Here is a 21,067-nt window from a genome sequence, read left to right on the forward strand (position 1 = left end):
CTGCTTAAGAGGCTCACAGATGGCAAGACAGCGACTGCACCTTTAGCAAAACATCCACTGAATAATCTTAGGAAGGCAGAGGGCAGACAGGAAAGAAATCAGACTGGAAAGAAGTAAATTAGTGCCAGTTCTATCTGCAATGCTATTTTGGATATCTGGGTGCTTTGGTGTTAGAACAAAATGGTAGATGATTTGTGAAACACGAAAACAAATAAATGGTCAGCAAGTTGCCCTTTGTGTTTATCTGTGGACTCAAGTGAGGCTAAGTTATAGAATACAGGTATGCATTTCCTGACATTGTGACTTTTAAAAGCACCCCGATCTAACATTAAGCTCTCCAAGGGAAAAAATAAATAGGAGATTCAGTCAATGAAAACATTAATAAAATGAAAAGATTTGTCTTTTCCATATGAAATATAGCACATTGAAGGCATAGAGCACACAAATTCATATTTTGCAAGAACATACAGATGTTGAATGACAAACTGCTCCATATGGCTGAACAGTTGGTTCTAAATTAAAATAATGGCATGAGGTGAGGGAGGTTTAGAAATAACATTAAAACCACTACATGCTGTACTAATGATGCATGCAGCCGCCATGGCTATGGGGGAAAGGCACTTTTGCTGATGCAACACGAACAGCTCTGTGCAGCATCTATGTCGGCTCAAATGAAAAAGAGATGGGAAATAATAACATCAAAATGCACAAAGAAGCAGCTACAGTAGGTATTAAAAAGAAATTGCTATGTAGAGAAGAAATACTTGATAAACAAGGATCTCAGAACCCCCAAATAAATGCAAATATGGTCTAACCTTAATATCACTACTTATTTCTCTTCATCCTCCAATCTTAGGTTTATGCCTAGGTATCACGTCAGAGAATAAGCTTCTCAGCAAATCTGGCATTCTTCACAGCCCGCCAGCACTGCAGTATTTTCATACTTCTCATATATTCCTTACAAATTATAGAAAGCAGCTGCATTCTTGGCAGAAAGCTGTATTATGCAAGTGTGGAGTTACCACAACATGATATTAAATAAGATTAGCTGTTTCCATTTTCACCTGGTGAGGATTCTGTTCAGTATTTAATTCCCTCATTCTTGACCTTTAACGCTTACATCCAATAAGGAAAATTTGAAATAAGGCACGTGAAAGAGTTTGTGTATGAGGATTCTAATCTTACAGTTTTATAACATTTTAATGAGCAACCAGCAAATGCTTTGATCCTGGAACAGAAAAAGTGAGATACACATTTCAACAACGGTCTATAAACAGAATTAAGAGCTTTAAATTATGCATTCCACACCGAATATAGTGCTTGGGACATGATAGTCCCTCAGTTAATATTGTTGAGTGCATATTAGAATGAGCAAGTAACTAAATGAATGAATGAACAACTCTCAAAATCCCCAGTGGTGCCTAGCACAGTAATCGTACAAAATGGCAACCAATAAACATTTGTCACGTTAAATTGCATGACATGCAGCCTTTGTGGCAGCCGAGGAGACGTGCCATTTGGGTCAAGTTGCTTCCAAGAGTGAGTTAGCCTCCCCACTCAGGATCCACTGCATCATTCAAGCTGATGCTCTCCTCTGACTGTCCCCAACCAAATGGTTGGGCATGGCTGGGACACCTGAGAGGCGTCATTTCTGCCCAGCAGGCAGTGCTTGTTCTGCCTCCCCACCAGCGCTACAAGGCTTTCTGAGAACTTCACTAGCCTCGGGTTCTTCCTCCCAACCCTCTTGCCTTCCATTCACAGCTGTCAGACCTACACTGCAGTCTGAAGGCACAGCTGTCAGACCTACACTGCAGTCTGAAGGCCCGTCCTATCTACTTGAACTCTCTTACCCTTTTATCTTTCTTGTGAGTTTTCTCTTACAAATCTCTTTCACTTCTAAATCTGTCTTATGTCTGCTCCCCAGGAGACTGAAAGGACACAGCCTTCCAATGATCACTATCATCCCAGCCCAAAGAAGCACAGAGCTGATTAATCCACATCTAGATGTAAATTAGTTAAGTGCATGACCTTATGAATAAGTAACATTTTATAATATCTAATTCTACATTCAACAGCTGACCCACATTCTAGGTGTCTTTTTGTTTTCTTGGATACAGTTTTTGGCTTTGAAAAGCAATAGCACAGGTTTCAAACAGATGGTCAAATAAATGGTTAATATATTACAACCCAACAGACAATTTTTTATACCTCATTTCCACATACTCTACATAAAATAATTCTACATCTGAAGAACTGAACTCTTAGTAGTCTCGCTGTATCTGCAGTTCCACCTTCCACAGTTTCAGTTACCCGAGGCCAACCACTGTCCAGAAGCAAATGGATACTCCTTCGGACGTAGTCTCAGAAGGTCAATGGTAGCCTAACGTTGCGTCACAATAACTACGGCATTCACCTCACTTTATCTCATCGTGTTGGCATTTTATCATCTCACGTCATCACAAGAAGAAGGGTGAGTACAGTATAATACGATATTTTGAGAGAGAGAGAAACCATATTTATACAACTTTTATTATAACATATTGTTATAATTATTCTATTTCATTATTAGTTATTGTTGTTAATCCCCTACTGTGCCTAGTTTATAAATTCAACTTTACCAGTGGTATGCATATAGGTATGAGAAACAACAGAATATCTACAGGATGCAGTACTATCCCCATTTTCAGGCATCTACTAGGGGACTCGGAATCCCCCGCGAATAAGGGGGAAGCACTGTTAAATAAAACACATTGGAGAAACAGCCTGGTATGACGATCCTTAGTAGGAAAACAAAATCAGCCTGCATTTTATACCTCCTAAGGCAGAAAACCCTCTCACATGATGTCTCATTTCTTCACAAAAACCCTCCAAATCTTAAGGTTAAAAATCTCAGAAATTCTGAAAAGTTACCTGCCCCAAGTAAAGGACAGAGGCAGTATTTAACTCAAATCCACATGACTACAAGTCCAGTACCTCTTTCCACTATCTAATATTGCCCCTTATCAACATATAAAGCTTAATTTTTTTTCAATGTACTTTTCAACTCATTATTATACTGGCTCTCTTGTTGTAAGAAAAAAAATATTTCAGTCATTCTCTTATCTCACTTTACCTCTTGATTTCATTTGAAACAAAACAAGATTGGGAAGAGGTAGAGAAAAAGTATTTATATATTATAATATATACATATACATATACATACACATATACATATATACAACTAGAGCAGACAAACATATTTAAGTTTGTCCCAATGATTATTTTATAATATATCTCTATACTTATCCTATCTGGGCTAAATTTTAAGTACTTCACTTCATTCATTCTAATGCTATTGATTAAATGAACAAAACATAAAAACAACAACAACAAAAATCCCGATTAAAAACTCTGTGTTTATGTCTCTTAGAGCTCAAGACCTCCACCGTTGGCTGGCCTTATGATTTGCATTCATGGTATGCGTATTTGTTATGCTTATTTTGTGGGCATGGGTGAAAGAACACATACATTTGGCAGGGTAAATTTTACAAAAAGGAGAAATTTTACAAAAATTCGTTTCCTTATTATCCCAATAATTCCTCATGGGTGACAGCTCCTCAGTGGCCCTGGCAGTGAGGGGGAGAGTGTCATCACATGACAAATGCTGCTGAGAGCTGCCTTCTGTTTCTTTTCCCAGGAGCACTTCACCTTTCATGATGTATCTGAGAAATTAGAGTTTGTTTTGGAAAAACAGTGTCTTAAAAAAAAGGGTTGGGGGAAGAGAAAGAAACACAGTGATCATGACGTTACCACGAAAAATTGTTGCAAACAAGTTGTAGATGTGTAATTTCTGGCCTTTTCCTTTCCATCATAGCCTAGGCCTACTATTCCTGAGCCATCTTTCAGGGCCTCCTTGAAAGCAGGCAACGTGGCAGGATAAACTTGCTCTAGCTAAAATCAGCCCTTTCTGTTCTCTGAGAGTCAATATTCAGCTACAGATTCTTCTGCCAAAAACACAAGTATTAAATTACCTTCTGCAGAACTTCTGTAACTGCTTGGGTAGTGTAAGCTATGGGACTGTAACACGTTGTGCATTGAAGATGGGACGTCTTACTACTTTTTACAAGCATAGAGGACACAGAGTACTTTTGGTTTATGCCAGAATGGAAGAAGCCACCAAAGGACTCAAAGAAAGGATACCTAGGTATGTAAGTTGTATTAAAAAATTCTGCTCCCTCACACTGGCGCTTCCACTCCTGTAACATGACAGTGTATGACAAACATGGACATGTGGCTACACATCTGGGAAATGAAGGAAAGGGCTACACAAACACAGCTCACTCCAAATATTCTTAGAGGACATCAGTACAGGAGAAGTAGATGTACTGGCAAAAGTACTTGCAAGTAAATTTACAAGCAATTGTTTAATTTCACTCAAAATTTATAAACCAAATTGAACATAACAATCCTAAAATGTGAAATGTTTTCTTCCAGTTCACAAAAGTCACTACTATTCACACACATCCTCTGATCATCCTCTACAATGTTTATCAGACCTTCTCAAATCACACGTGAAAAAACAGAATGGCGTCCTCGTTTGTAGCTGCTGTTGAAATAAACACACATCGGGGCGCCTGGGTGGCTCAGTCGGTTGAGCGTCTGACTTCGGCTCAGGTCATGATCTCGCGGTCCGTGGGTTCAAGCCCCGCATCGGGCTCTGTGCTGACAGCTCAGAGCCTGGAGCCTGTTTCAGATTCTGTGTCTCCCTCTCTCTCTGACCCTCCCCTGCTCATGCTCTGTCTCTCTCTGTCTCAAAAATAAATAAATGTTAAAAAAAATTTTCAAATAAACACACATCACTAGTGAAGAAAGGAGGAGGCAGAGAGAAGCAAGCTTGCCATTGACAGAGTTCATAAAAGAACCTAGAATTGAATCAACTTACTAAGTGGTTACAGAAAGCTTCCTACAGGTAACTACAAAGTAAGACAAGCACCTGGCTTTTAGAGAAGTGGGGAAAAAATTAATAGAAAAATCTCTCAAGGCAGATCATAAATACAACTGAGTACAAAGTGCCATGAAGTTTTAGAATAGGGAAACATAACACGTGATTGTGGGGGAATCCAGACAGGCTTCACAGGAATGCCTGTGTCTCCCTGTCATTCTGCCACTTTTGAAAAGATTATTTTAACTTGAAAAAAGTATAGAAATCTACAAAAAAGATAAGAATGACAGCAAATGTCACCTCTTTCCTTCTTGTGGCTCAATAAGCCTACCCTCTAGAAATATATCCTCTCAACAATTTGGTACCTAGTTTTTAAAAATTTTTTATGCTAGATATATATATTTAAAATAGTATACACACATAAGTCACTTAAAATGGGACAGCACATACTATTGTACGACATGACACGTTTGTTTAATTTACTATCCTGATATCCTTTTGGATGGCAAATAGAAGGGAACAAGTTGACCGAGGTGCTCCTTCTTCAAGATGCCCAAGGCGATCACGACCTTACTGGACACTCTTGCAAACCCTTTAATGGAATTTCTCAGCAGGAAGATAACTGAGGAAGTTCTTATCTAAGAACATATTAGAAGGCTAACCCCGATCTGTCTAGATCCACCCTGTCAACTACAGTAGCCACTAGACACATTTGGCTATTTAAATTTAAATTTAAATTAAAAGTTCAGTTCCTCAGTCACAATAGCCACATTCTAAGTGCTCACTCAATGGCCATACGTGTCTGTGACCACTCCTTTGGACATCACAAATATAGCATATATTAGCATCTTTGCAGAAAGTTCTATCGGACAACATTCGTAGTAAATCAATCTTTTTATTTAAGCCGACTGGAGAACAGAAGTTAGTCACAAAGACTACATGGGTGACTAATGGAGAAGAAAAATGAAGGCCGCCCACGTTTGGAAGGCTCCCTCCGTACACAGGTGAACCACACATAGTTGGCACTGATCACTCTGAAGCCAGAATGCCTCTGGACGTGTGAAAAGGGATGCCTGATAGCGGATGGACTCATGGCCTTCGGGTGGCACCTAATTGATTGTATCCTTTCACTCGTGATTAGTTACCACTGGCTGATTTTACTAATGTATGTTTGTTTCATATGTTACAAGCCATAATCTGATTCTATCTCTCAGGTTAAGATCTATGATTCCAGAATAGTATTCGATTTAATGAAACTGAATAGTGTGGATGCACTACATTTAACCATAAATTTATTGATAAGATATTTAGGCTGCTTCAAATGTTTTGCTTTCACACATACCACTGCAATGAATGCTCACACATGTAAATCTTTCATATACACAGACAATTATTTTGTTGGATAGGATGCTGTAAGTGGTTTTGCTGCATCAAGGTTATGAACATTTGTAATTTTAATAGAGACTGCAAATCACCTGTCTATGGAGTTGTATCAATGTATCCTCCCTCTAATGATATAGCAAAGGCCCTTTATCCATACTATTTCCATCACTGGATATTATCTGTCTGATTAATTTCTGCTAATACGATGGCTTTTACTTGCTTTTCCTTCATCATTAGTGAGGCCAAGGATCTATTTACATGTTAATTGGCTATTTGAAGATCCATAAATTGTCTTTTCATGGCCTTTTTATGTACTTTGCCATTTTATTTATTAATATTTATAGGATATTTTGTCTTTTGATGGTTGATTTGTAGAAAGTTTTGGTTTATTGGTATTATTTTGTGTTTTATGTGTTACAAATATCTGTCTTCCTCCACACCCCTCCTCCCATGCCCCTCACAGCTTCTGCCTTTTAATTTGGTTTAAATTTTCATGTAATCAAATCTGTCAGTATTTTCCTTAAGATTTCTGGGTCTAAAGTCTTTCTTAAGAAGTGGTTCCCCCCATTCTAAGGTTATAAACATACCCTTTTCCTTAAAACTTTTAATATTTTCCTTTTTTTACATATAAACTGCAGTCTATCTGCAATTTATTTTTGCATATGGTGAGAGATAAGACTCTGACTTAATTTTCTTACAAAGAGGTAGCCAATTGCTTCAGTATCATTTTGGGGGAAAAATGTCATTTCTTCAAGTCTTTAAAATGTCACATTTATCATGTATTATAAGTATATTATATAAACACTTTAGAAGTATTTATAAATAAGTATTTATTTATAGGTATCTTATAAATACTTTAATCTGCTTCTGGCCTATTTCATTTTAATTATCAACTTACCTACAGTTTTCCATCTTCTAGATTACAAAAAGTACATGGACTATATACCTCTTCTGCTCAAAACTTTCAGTGGCTTCCCCTTACTTGGAATAAAATCCAAAGTCTTTAGACAGCCCATGAAGTTGTGATTTGACCCTTGCCCATATACCCAACTTTAGCGTTCACCACCCCTCACTCACTCTTGACCAACACAAGCCAATGATCCCATAAATAAGGGAATAAAATGGTCCTTCTATGCTTCAGGGACACCTCAAGCTAACATCCACCACAGGCCCTCTGTATCTGCTCTTCCCTCTGCCTGATTGTAACTGCAGTTATCTGCATAGTAGCATTTCATTAGGTCTCTGCTCCCATGTTACCTTCTTTCTTTTTTTCACTCTGATTTATTTTTCTTCAGGTACTTACCCTACTTCATGTATTTACCCAGTAGAACTGCCCTTCATTTTATTATATATTGTTTATTATCAAACACCTGAACTAAAATATAAGCTCTATCAGACCACGGGGCTTGTTTTAAATTCACTTTTTTTATCCTCAGAACCTAGAACAGTGCCCGAAACACAGTAGGTGTGCAACAAATATTTGTGGAAGAAATGAGTAAACAAATGAAGATGTATATAGCTTGATTATGGATATGGATGAATGATCTTAATACATAATCCCAAAGGGCAAAACTATTTTTGGAATTACTCACTTTTCGTTGTTTTACAGAGTCCAATTTTATGAGCCAATATGAAGCCACTTTTGTTTTATGATACCTCCAGTTATCAATGATCTGTTTTGGGAGAGAAAGATTAAGAAACTTAATCTAAAATTTTCCTTAAAAGTAACAAAAGAGAGGGGCGCCTGGGTGGCGCAGTCGGTTAAGCGTCCGACTTCAGCCAGGTCACGATCTCACGGTCCGTGAGTTCGAGCCCCGCATCAGGCTCTGGGCTGATGGCTCAGAGCCTGGAGCCTGTTTCCGATTCTGTGTCTCCCTCTCTCTCTGCCCCTCCCCCATTCGTGCTCTGTCTCTCTCTGTCCCCCCCCCAAAAAAAAAGTAACAAAAGAGAAATAAATGGGGTGAAACCAATATTATTAATTTGTGAAACGGAAGCACTGTAATATTACTTGCAACAAAGAATGTTTACTTTCATAAAGACATGCCATCTGAATCCAAAGTTTTCTCTTTTTTGCTGTTAAAAGCACACAGTCTCTAATAAATGAAAGTCAAATGTCTTGAGGTACATAAGATTTGGGAAGAAGCCCAAAACACAGATTTTCCATTTTAATTTTAAGAGCTCTATTTACACAGCACCCATAGTAACAGAATATTGAACAACACATTAAAAGATAGCCCATATATAATCTATTATCCCTTTGTTTTGTTTATTGGGTTTTTATTGGTACAAAACCTCAAAATTTCTAAATATATATTCCAGTAATATATACTGTAGCAAACAGATTAAAATATTTGCTGCGTATGGTGAACATATAGTAAACAGTCTAATGTCTTATAGAATTATTCGTTACATTTTATTTATACTCTCTATATTTTGTTTTCTTGGTTTTTTGTTTGTTGTTTTGATAGTGCATGTGCACGGGGGAAGGGCAGAGGGAGAGGGAAAGACAGAATCTTAAGCAGACTCCATTCCCAGCATGGAGCTGGATGTGGGGCTCGATCGCACAGCTGCAAGATCATGACCTGAGCCAAAATCAAGAGTTGGATGTTTAAACAACTGAGCCAGCCAGGTGTCCCTATAAGCCCATATATATTCTTTATAAAATAATCACATCAGCCACAAATATTAGTTCTACTCTCTATCTAATTTTTCTTCTACCTAATTCAAAAGGGTGGTATGTAGCTAATATCTCTAAGTAAAATTTATGTACAAAAACTTTGTTTTTACCCAGAACTTGATTGAATAAGATTAATATGTAAATAAAAACAAATGTACATAAAGCTTTATAATTAATGTTCACTTTTCCTCCTTTTTCCTCAATGTAACAAATATCTTTGTAAGCAAGATATCATTTTCACTTTTTAAAATATATATGTAACAATACAGTGAATAATACTTGGGGGGTTTTGCTTATAACTATGTCATGATTACAAAATAGAAATTGCCACTATTAATTTTTTAGCTAAGAAAGTTAAATTTTTATTATTATTTTGTTTGTTTCTAGACAGTTCCTTTAGATAGGTCTAAAGTAATGCTAAAACATGAAAAAGGCCAAGTGCATTGTTGTGGTTCTTATCCTACAATTGGCCACTAGATGGTGTCTTCTTCTCTGGAACAACAACAACAGCAACAACAACAACAAAAAACCCAAAAAACAAAAACCCACCAAAACCAAAACCAAACCAAACAGAACAGGGAAACCAGAAAACAGCCTTCTGTTACTGGGGGATTATCTAAGCATGTCACTTTGAAATAGATGTTTAAATGAAATTAATCTGTGACTGAAGAAATGCTCTTTCACCAGAAATATCTAAAAGTTGGACATTCTTTCTAAAATAGAAGTAAGTAAAAGCCCTGGACTTTAATATGAATTTTAGGACTGTGTCATTTTAGAATGTTCCACTGGGTGGTGCAAATGTGTTTATAACAAGAAAAACCCCCAACATAAGCCATTTCAAAATCTGACCAAAACCAAAACCATTCAAGGAGCCACATTCAAATATTCTTGATATTTTATACTGAGGGCCCTACTTTTTTCATTACAATTCCTTCCATGTTAGATCCTTCTAAATCTTTACAGAAGGAGGCTTAACTTGGTATTTTTTTCATCATTACGAACAGTAATTATTTAACACTAATTATTCTCATTTATGAGGCAATTTCATCATTTTAATATTAAAACAGGACTATACGCTAAAAGATATTCTGCTTTATTGATATGGTGATCTCACTGCTCATAAATCATAAAAATTAAAATAACCCCTGTATTTTCTAAAGCTTGTGGAGGTTGAAAAGAACATTAAGTTTACCATGACATTCAGAATGATGCTATCAGGAAATAAATTTTAATATTTTAAGAAGAACAATAAAAAGGTGCAACCACCTTGGAATTTCATACATTAAATACTCACATCTTCTATCAGAAGTAATGATTCTGCATCTGATTTTCCTGGAAACCGGATCTTCATGTCCTTGAGGACAAACAAGGTCTGACTTGTTAGATGGTCTTCTTGTTCCTTTGTTCTCGGTTGCCGCAAAGACTCACTCTTAAATTTGAAAGAATACAGATATTTGGAGGGGGTCTTATTTCATTGTGCCACTATAATCTGAAAGATATTTCTAGGTAAAAATGATGCACTTTTAATTAAAAAAAATAACAAAAAGAAAAAAATTTTTTTACATTTATGCTTAGGATTAAATGGATATGATTTTCCAAGAATGTCTTTCACACTTCCACACAGTTGTAGTTTATTTAGCACAAAACACTAAAATAAAATGTAAGTGTTTAAAAAAGACTTCCTGGTCGGTTCCATTTGTTCCATATACCTTATGCAATTCTTGATTAGAAAAAATAATTATTGATAGTTACCAAATGAAATTCATCCATTTATACTTTCTAGACTTTTCTCTTTGGGAACATAATCCACATTAAATAAACAAATAAATCCCTGGCCTGTGTGTAGGTGCCTTGAGATATCTATTTGAGCACTTACAACTACGCCTGGTTGCAAAATAAGTTCACTGACCTCCTTAACACTGAATCTCTGGGATTCGTGCTAAGGAGGGAATATGCTGTATGTTAACATGAAGAAAACATTATGAACTATGTTATACTTCAGTAGCCTAAGGATAAGTTATCAATGTTTTTTTTTTTTTTTTTAACCTATTAATCAATCATCCCATTAAGGAAAATTTACTATCCAACAAATTCCCCCAAATTTACATATATACTGCACAATACACTGCAAGGTGATGCATTTACTCAGATGATTTTCAACAAAATTACCCTAGACCATCAGCAAATGGACATAAAACGTTATTCTCAGTGTCCACCCTCAAGTTCTATGATATAGTAGAGTCTGCTTTTGAAGAACTCATACTAAGTTATAGGCTAAGTTGGATGAATAATTCAAATTCCAGAAGACCATGAGTTGAATTATAGAAAGGATCTGAGGTTCAACCTGTCCTCCTCTCCACTGATCCCTTTACCACCTAAATCCTGAGTGTAGTGCTTCCTGTAATCTCGGAGTGAAATAGATGACTTACCATCTGAGAGTTAGTAGAGCTGGCTTCATTAGTGTGAGGCAGATGCCTCATGTAGGAGGAAGCACGGTTTAAGGAATGCGACCGAGACCCTGAAGCCGGCCGGGATGCTGATATCATTTGTTGAGCAGAAAACGGCCGGTTGTCTGCACTGGAAGGTGATTGAGAAGAGATGGACCGAGGGCAACTGACTGAACGCCTAATAGAGCCTATTATGATGGAGAAGAGGGATGATAGTACAGTAGCGAGTTAGAAGTTTCCCACTTCATTGGGTTCATTTAAACTAACAATTAGACCACATGGTAGCAGGATGGCCATAAATGTAAAAAACATAGACATCATCATGAGAATATGAGTTTGAAGTTAATTCTTCAATATAAACAGTAAATTTGGTGCAGAACCCCTGTCATGTATGAAGAATGGCAACCATGAGAACAATTCTTAAACAGTTCTGTTCTTGAAATGTGACATAAAAGAACCAGAAGGAAGGAAAACTAACATTTATGGAGCATCTTCTATAAGCCAGGCATCTTGCCTGGTGATACACTTTTATCTTAATCCTCACAGAAACCCTCTAAAGTAGGAATCTCCATCCCCTGGAGGTTCAGAGGAAGAACTTTCTCAAGGCCACATGATGAGAAAGTGGCAAAGCTCAGGTTTAAGTCCTGACCTACATAACATCAGTGTCCTCCCTCTTTCTAAAGCATTACGCCATCTACTATCTTTGGATTAGACTGACAATTTATTAGAATAATCTGTGTATAGGTTAAAAATAGAATACTTTATAGCAAGATTCAGAGGGAGGGATGCAAAGGAGTCTAGAGAGTGGCCAGGATAAATGGATGTTATATTTCAGAAACCATGAAAAAAAAAATAAATAAAACAGAAGAAAAACATAAAGATTATCCTAATGGAGTTTAAGTATATAATTGGTTATTACAAGAGTGGGACTAGACGGATAGTCTTCTTATTCACAGGACAGGAAAAAAAATAGGTTTAAATTCCCATAGTAAAGATTTAAGTCAAGAAAAAAAATGTCTGGATCTAGAGGATTATCAGAACAAACTAGGGAAAACCATAGAATATCTTCCCCAATGCATATTGAGACCATTTATGAAAGAGAACCAATTGTTCCAGGTAAATTTTGATTCCTCGCACAGGGAAATAGAATATCACTCAATGGTATACATTTATATCCTTTTTAGTTCATATATTCTTTATACCCTCTGTTCTATATTTTCTCTCTGCTTGGGGAATATATCAGTCTTCACTAATTAAATAATTTAATAAAACTCACATGAAGGCAGGTTGAATACCCAAATAATTCTCTTCATTAGCTGTTGAAAAAAATTTAAACCTTTATAAAGGCAAAGGACATAAACCTTATATTTAGGGATGTATTTCTAATGGATATTTTGAGTACACGATAAGCCTAAAACCATGTAGTTCTGAAAAGTACAAAAAAGTATACTCGTTAAAGCTTATTATAAAAGGTGTTTAAAAAAAAAAAAAACCTTCCATTTTTTCTAACTATTAACTTTCTTCTGAACCTGAAAGTCGTATCTTTTTTTGGAAAGGACTATGCTTCTAGAAAAGGGCTGCGTGGAAAACACACCACTGCTCAACCTTCTACCAAGAAAACACACAAAAGTGTGTGCTACTCCTACGCCTTGGTCCTGCTCTCTTTGAGGGCTTAAGGTGACAGTTTGGACCTGTATAACCTGATCACAGGTGCAGAAGGAAAAATATCCTTTCTCTTGAATCACCACAGAATCCCATTTTTCCCCTGCACACACTGGAAATTCAGACAGAATAATTAAATCACTAGACATGCCAGTAAGTAGATAAACAAAAAATGGTTATAACTTGCATACACAAATTATGTGAGAAAATATTTCACATCGTTTTTCATTTATGAACATCTTATATCAACCCAAAATATATCTCTGAAACTATAGCAAGTTTGAATTTCCTAAGTTAACAAATGTTACACATAATCTGGATTTTGTCCTCTGTCATTAGCATTACTTTGGAGAGAAGCCTCAAGGAGCGTTTGTGGCTATTCCCTAGTGTAATACTAAAGACAGAATACAAAACAAATTTAAACCTTTGAGGTAATTCCTAATGACTATAAAAATAAAATATAACTAATAAAGAAAAAGATATGTAACTGAATTAAGCTGTGTTTAAAATGTGAATTCACACTTAAAAACATTTTTAATACACTATTTTTCTGATCTCAATTTACTAGCCTGTTGGTCTGAGAACAAAGAACACTCTCAGCGCTATAGAAATCCTAGCAACATATTCTCTACGCTATCCTCTGTCGGCTCATGCTCTTAGGAATGCACACCTTAAGCAACTGAAGAGGGCTTAAAAAAAACTGATGAAATCTAGGCAGGACAATGTCAGCTTCCAAAAGAGAAACAGAGCCCTCCTTACGTATAGACATATTGAAAGTACTTAAGGTGTCTTTAAGAAAAAAAGGAAGTAATTGATAAAATAGCTTGCAAACTCTAGAACAAGTGCTCAATAAACATCTTAAATGAGTAATTAAATAAATGAAATGGAACATAATGCATTATGTTCCCTCCAAACACATAAACTCTCAAAGACAGGACATATATTAGCATGTATATTTATGGAATAATTCAGTAAAAGAAAGTAAAGGAAAAAGAAAAGAAAGACCATTAAAAATCTTCATGGTAATTTGGTAAAAGAATAATTGAACATTTTCATGTTTGTGCTGTATTCCTTATGTTATGTGCCAAAGTATGGAAGGCCAGGTTTAAAATCCACTCGATACCAGGGAAATAACATACTAAACAAACCATTGCTGGAGATCAACAAAGGCTCACAGTTGTGTTTACTGCATGATTGAACTGGTCCCTTTAGTAGCGCCCTGGGACAACAGAGAACAAGGGAGAGACAGCAGAGATGGGAGTTAAGAAAAGCCCTGCACTGGAGTAGCCAATGAGCCATACCACAAAAGAGCAATACCACACTGGACATTTGGGAATGAAAGAAGAATTGTGGACACCTCTGAAATCAAGGAAGGAATGAACGACAGAATGGAGGAGAGCGAAAATGTGAAAAGAAATAAAAGAAGAAAGAGAAAAGAGGAAACCAGAAAGAAGACAACACAGCAGCTGGTCGGCTACTCTCCTGAATACTTGCTGCAACCCAAAAGCCCTCACATAAGTGTTTAGCCCTGATGGAAATGAGGGAACAAAACTTTAACTATTTCACAATTCTGTGGGCTCACAGAACTGATGATCAAGTCAAATGCCTAGAGAGATACACATTTTTATAGGTGAGAATATAAACTAAAATGGGTGACCAGGAGGAAGGGAAAATGGGGAATGGAATGAGAGAACATACTGTCTTAAAAGAGTGTGAATTAAAAGAGAATTCTCTCTTAAAAGAGAATGAATTAGCAGATTAGCAGCCATGAGGCACGTTTTATAAAATCCATGCAAAAATCTAGCACTTAACAAAAACTATGAAATATAAGACAATGGCCTGTAAGAGATCCTTGACTCAAACCTTTTGTTTTCTATCTACAGAGCCTGAAAGGGATTGTGGGTTGTGCCCAGGTCCAGTTAGGGAAGGAAGCGGGATAGACTCCAGGTCTCCTCACACACGACAAGGGTTCATTTGGCCCAAGGTCTTTTATTGAGTTCAGTAATTTCAGTTCCATAATTCTTCATATAACAACTAAATTAGAAGAAATTAACTTACTGGATTGTTGAATTAACTTGTAGTGGTTGGACTGTTTAAGGTCATACGTAACTTGTTTTTCTCTTTTCTTATTTTGGTATTCTTCCTTTTCATTGTCATCTGATTCCGAAGAGCTGCTGCTACTGTCATAACTGCTGTCACTGCTATAGTATTTCTGTCTTCTCATTACCTCAGAGCTCTCAGGCATGGAGGACAGAGGCTAAAATAGAGGGAAATGTGTTATTCTGTTAGAATTCAAAAAATTAACAAACTATTAGCATGATTAGCTACTATTTTTCATTTCCTGTTTATGCCTGCTGCTTTTCACAAAAGCCTGATAATCCCCCAAGTATGACTGCTACAGTGCCATTCACTAATTGTTCGTTTCTGCAAAATATTCCTTCTTAAACGATACAGTTCAGTCATAACGAGGAGAATGCTGTTTCTGCATGATTTGAATAAATGACCAGAGTATTCACACAGAATAACAGAATAAAAGAAAATATTTGATATGAAAATATAAAAATCGGAAACGTAATCATTCTGCATAACCACTTTTCTTCATTCCATACAAAGAGATGACTTAGTACTCATCAAAACACGAAGATGTACTTTTATTGTACCACTGATGGTCAGAGTCACTCAATAATTGTGTGTGTGAATGTATGTTGCTTCTGAGAGAGAAAGAGAGAAGGAGAGAGGCAAGGGGAAGAGAGGCAAAAAAGGGTAAGAAAGCAGCAGCCAGTTAAACCACTGTAAGTAAAGTAACATAAATCACTGTAAGTCGAGTAAGGTCATATCATAAAACAGAGTCTATGAGCCTATCCACTCAGATAACGTGTAACAAGAAGCAAGGTATTCCTCACATGTCTAATTTGCTGTGGATATTTTCACAAATAAACATTTTTAGTTAATTATCTACTTTCCATATTGGTCATGAACAATTCCTGTCTTTTCTCATAGGATTTCTAACTATGACATATAGGTATGGCCATAATGGAGTAACACTGCTTTTCACTGCCCATGCTACATTAAAAAAAAAATAATAATATAATGTAAAAATCAATATGGCATGAATTTTTGGAGGACAGGTGCCAAGAAGAAGGGAAAATCTGCAATGATTCAAAATGGTATTACGTTCCAAAATCTCCATTAGAATTACTTGTCTCCCAACCTCCCAATCAGTATGTCTCCAATGATGCCAGCCGAAGGAATAAAAGGAAAGTGGGACAGCTTCACTTCAGAAAGAATGTGCACAACCAAGAACAAGACATTTTTCTGACTTAGTCATTTTAGGAGACTATTTATTATACAAACCATATGCCTCTTACTCCTGCTGGGAAAGGTGCCTGTAGTTGTATACTAGATTCTTGTTCTCTGTTAAACAAAAACGCTTTGATGTTAGCATACACCATAATGAAATCCTTGGTTACCGTGGGATTTCACTGAAATATCAAGGTATATCTTCTTGTGCATCAGTGTAGGATGAAAGATAAAGAGAGAAATAGCATTTCATGAAGTGCCTGGAATACACAGTGAGCCAAAGCGTGATCCTCTTAAAGTTACTGCCTTTCCACAGAATGAAAAATAACAAAAGCAGGAAAGTAATTTCATACGCTAAGGTACCAACCTGTATTTCAAAGTATGCTTTCCTTTTGATAGTCTAATATTTACTGAGCACTGGCAATGTTCAGAGAGATATATATGCAAACACTGACTAGTACACAATCATCAAACATTCTGACAGTCCTGGGGAATACGGATTCTACAGGAAACACGTTTCTTCAGAAGTCTCACAGAACCAGAAGAAACACTGGCACGACCGGGCTTGCTAGTAATGCCCTCTTTCATGTAGGCAAACAGCTTTAAGGTTTCTTAAAGAGCTGACTACGTAATGAGTTATTTGATCCTATAAAGAATCACAAGGGGAAGCAGACAGCTGAACCTTTGTGTCGTATGTGCACTTGGGACTTTTTGACCAACACACTGTTCAAGCAATAATTCATAAGAAGTCATAGCAGCATAAAGTTTGAACAGTGCCTCAATTACAAAATGGAATCTGTAAAGTGGCATTGACTTAGGACGCAAACCATACTACTTAGTTTTATGTCCAATTTTATTATGAATTGGATCAGACATAAAAATATATAAATAGCAGAAAGATTAGTAAAACAAATATTTATGTCCCTACCACTCAGCTGAAAAAAAACAAGAACAATGCTAATAGCTAATACTTTATGTGGTATTTATTATTTATATCATTAATTAATATTTCTTAGTTTCTCAAATAAGGGAAAATTATTATTTTTCCTAGTACGCATTTCATTTAACCTGCACTATCTTCAATTATTCTTCTACTATAAACACAGTGGAAATTAATGTGTAGCATGTGATATCATCCCTTTAAAAAAATTTTTTTTAACGTTTTTTTATTATTGAAAGACAGAGAGAGTCAGAGTGTGAGCAGGGGAGGGGCAGAGGGAGACACAGAATCCGAAGCAGGCTCCAGGCTCTGAGCTGTCAGCACAGAGCCTGATGTGGGGCTCGAACTCAAACCGCAAGATCATGACCTGAGCCCAAGTTGGAGGCTTAACCGACTGAGCCACCCAGGCATCCCTGTGATGTCATCCCTCTAAAAAGGAAAGCCTGCTTTGAAGTTTGGCTCAGCCCAGACCCTCAGTGTACATAAAGTTAAAAGTTATAAAAATGCTTTTACTTCAGACCGATTATGCAGCTTTCAACCACTTGGAAATATTACTGATATTAATAACTACAGAAACCAACCATTTCATTTCATTTCAACAAATACAGTTAATTTCCACCACTTGCCTAGAAATAAGAGGGGTTGAAAAAAATACATCATATGAATTCTGCCCTCCAGGAGCTTCTATTTTTATTTGAATGAGAAGCCTTATTTGATGAGGCAAAGAAAAATATGACAGTAGAAGGCTGTCTCAGGGCCTTTGCATTTGTCGTTCTAACATAAATATTGTGTCCCCGAGTTGTCTCATAACTGGTTTGCTGAATTGCAATAATTAATACATAAAGTTTAAAAACTATTCACTTTTACAGACACTCTAAAATATATCTGTTCCAAAGGCATTATCAACAACATCTTCCACAATTCTTCAGTATAAAGTACATATTTCGGAAGAATGGTGCCTAAGATCCAAGGTCTCTGCTATCCACCGGATACATATTTTTCACCAGATTCATCTTGCACTGTTTTACTCCTCAGGAATCTTCCATTTGAGTCATTCCAAATTCTTTCTTTTCTTTCCAATACTCTATGCAATGTCACACCTCCATGTCCTTGCCTTAAATATTTCCTCTACCCTGAACATCCTTCTCCTGCTCTTTTTTTTTTTAATGTTTATTTTATTTTTGAGAGAGAGAGCGAGAGAGATAGAGATAGCATGAGCAGGGGAGGGGCAGAGAGAGAGAGGGGGACAGAAGATCCAAAGCAGACTCTGTGCTCATAGCACAGAGCCTGACGTGGGGCTTGAACTCACGAACCGTGAAATCATGACCAGAGCCAGTCAGATGGTTAACCGACGGAGTGAGCCACCCAGGTGCCCCTCCTTCTCCTGCTTGTAAAAGATTAAAGCATTACTCATTTTTCAAGACCGAGTTTAATTGGCATTTCCTTTACGAGGCCATTCATAGTCTACCAATCCTTCTCTACGTTAGTGTCGCCCTTTCCTCTCCCTTTATTACACCACTTGCCACAATATACGTGGGTTTTGGTGCACCTATTTTTTCTTCTACCAGCCAATAAGGTTTTGGTGGACACATTCAACAAATTTAACTAATGGTTTTTGACAACCTTCTAAGTACCAGACACTGTACTAGGTGCTAGAGGTATAAAAATGACAACACGCTTCCTACCCTCAAAGAACTTACAAATTCATACTAAATATGAATATGCACACAACTGTCACAGCTGCTCTACGAAGTGTTACTTGTGGCACAGCAGAAGAAGCAGAAGAAGGAAGTCTAACTAGGGGAGTGAGGGAAGATTACACAGAGGCAGCAAGGGGTCAGCTAGATTAGAAAGGGATCTCTAATCAGTCGAGTAATGAATGATTTTTTTAAATAGGAAGGCATTCCAGAGGCATGAAAAAAGCATGAAAACATGACAGAGCATGCTGATGTGTGTAAGGACATAGAGATAGCTTTGTATTACAGAAATATAAACTAAAAACAAACAAAAAACATATTTTAAAAAAAACAATAAAAAATGTTTCCAAGATTTTACAAACTCAATATTTTCCTACTCTACTAGCAAGGACTTTGACATATGAAAAAAAAAATAGCATGTAGCTATCATCACTAAAGAGCAGATGAAGGTAAAGCAACCACCTGCTCATTTCTGCCTGCATGACAGCTTCCTGTTTATTCCTAGAAACCATACCTATTTTAACGAACACAATTTCAATGTTGCCGGGTCAACAATAAGTGGGGCTTCCCATGAGGATCTCCAGAGTCATGATTTGCCTTATCTATAATGCTACACATCTCTGATCATTGTAAGTCTAGGATATGAGAAAAACGTAATACAGAATATAGAATAAAGGTACTAGTTCTAAGTCCCTCTTGGCCCTAATTTATAGGGTTTTCACTAGCATTAGGGAAAGAATAAAAAAATGAGGGAAACTATTAAAAAAAAATGAGGGAAACAAGAATGTAGAGGTACTGTACCTTTGGTCCTCGAGGCTTGACAGTTTTGCCCATCAGTTTTTCATCGTCAATTTCACATTGTTCCAGAAGATCTAAAATATCTTCCTCCTTAAAAACAAATTAAAATTGTGGTCACTAATGAACTCTAGAATTTTTCCAAGTTCATTAATCTCCATAAAATAGTGTACAACAAAGAGTCCTAGAACTATTAAATGAAGATTGCTCAGATCAAAGGAGAAATAAAGGGTCATAGAAAAAATCTCTTGAAGAAAACTTCACTAAAATCTGGCAATATAAAAAATACATACCTGAAATCTATAATGTATTAATATCATAAATAAATGTATCCTTAGGTTCTAGCACACTACTAAAATCTTAGAGTACAATACTTCAATAAATTAGCCTATTGAACATTTTAAAATTTCTAAAAGTACACTCTAGTTTCCAAAGCACAATTTCTTCAATTATTTCTATTTAATTAGTGCAAAATAATATTACAACTTCAGGCAGAAAACTGATGATTGGCCTAATAATTTCATTTAGAACAATCTAATGTTAGTATTTGGTTAATGGGCACAATTTAACGAAAATTCTTTCAAAAATTTAACTATTTTAACTGTTTAACTATTTTAACTATTGCTCAAGAGTATCTTTATGAAAGAGTATCTTTATCAAAAGTTTTCATTCTATGGGCATAGTATCTTCTCTTACGCTCTTCTAGAGTCATTTTAAAGTCAAAGGGAAAAGTTATAAAACCATATACTGAAGTAGATGTTTGAGCAAACCAGAGAAATATGATATAATACCTACACTGAAAGAGGTATAATTTATGGTTTCTTTGAGTTATTTATTCAACCTATAAATATATCATATCTTCACTTATGTATTATGACATATTTCAGTGTCCCTTAAAAAAAGGTTTTTGAAAATATAGAAATCTCATGGTACAATGGAAATTTGTAAAATAAGTTACTCTTCATCCCAATCCAATAAACTTTAGCTATTACAATACCAAAATACTTTTGTTATAATGTTTTGATTAAATAATAATCCTACAATGAATTCCAATGACAGCAACACAAGATAATGAAAAAGAAACTCACAGAGTTCTATTTCTGCTTAAGAGAAAAAAGGTCATAATAGCTAATACTTTCATTATAGCAGCTAGAAAAAGACATAAATTAAACAATCACATTTTTTTAAAGACATCAGAAAGCTGTGGTTTAAAAGGAATGTAAAAGAAACTGAATACCAGAGGGG

The 21,067-nt window shown here is 36.2% G+C and overlaps 1 protein-coding gene across 4 annotated transcripts in view; it reads right to left on the bottom strand.

Annotated features, from left to right (window-relative positions):
• The window catches only part of TTLL7 (tubulin tyrosine ligase like 7), a 147,044-nt gene that overhangs the window by 34,407 nt on the left and 91,570 nt on the right, over positions 1–21,067 (bottom strand). For all 4 annotated transcript variants that reach the window (XR_005788697.1, XM_040470779.1, XM_040470777.1 and 1 more), the window contains exons 14-18: positions 19,829–19,915; positions 15,149–15,347; positions 11,411–11,616; positions 10,276–10,410; positions 7,897–7,977 (exon numbers count right to left, since the gene is read on the bottom strand). Coding sequence is in view for 3 of the 4 variants with exons in the window: in XM_040470779.1 (XP_040326713.1) it covers positions 7,897–7,977; positions 10,276–10,410; positions 11,411–11,616; positions 15,149–15,347; positions 19,829–19,915 (708 nt within the window). In the remaining variant the exon portion in view is untranslated. The remainder of the gene's footprint in view (positions 1–7,896; positions 7,978–10,275; positions 10,411–11,410; positions 11,617–15,148; positions 15,348–19,828; positions 19,916–21,067) is intronic.

The sequence above is a fragment of the Herpailurus yagouaroundi genome, unplaced genomic scaffold (genome assembly GCF_014898765.1).
Source record: "Herpailurus yagouaroundi ecotype Mexico unplaced genomic scaffold, PumYag 77, whole genome shotgun sequence".
NCBI lineage: Eukaryota > Metazoa > Chordata > Mammalia > Carnivora > Felidae > Herpailurus > Herpailurus yagouaroundi.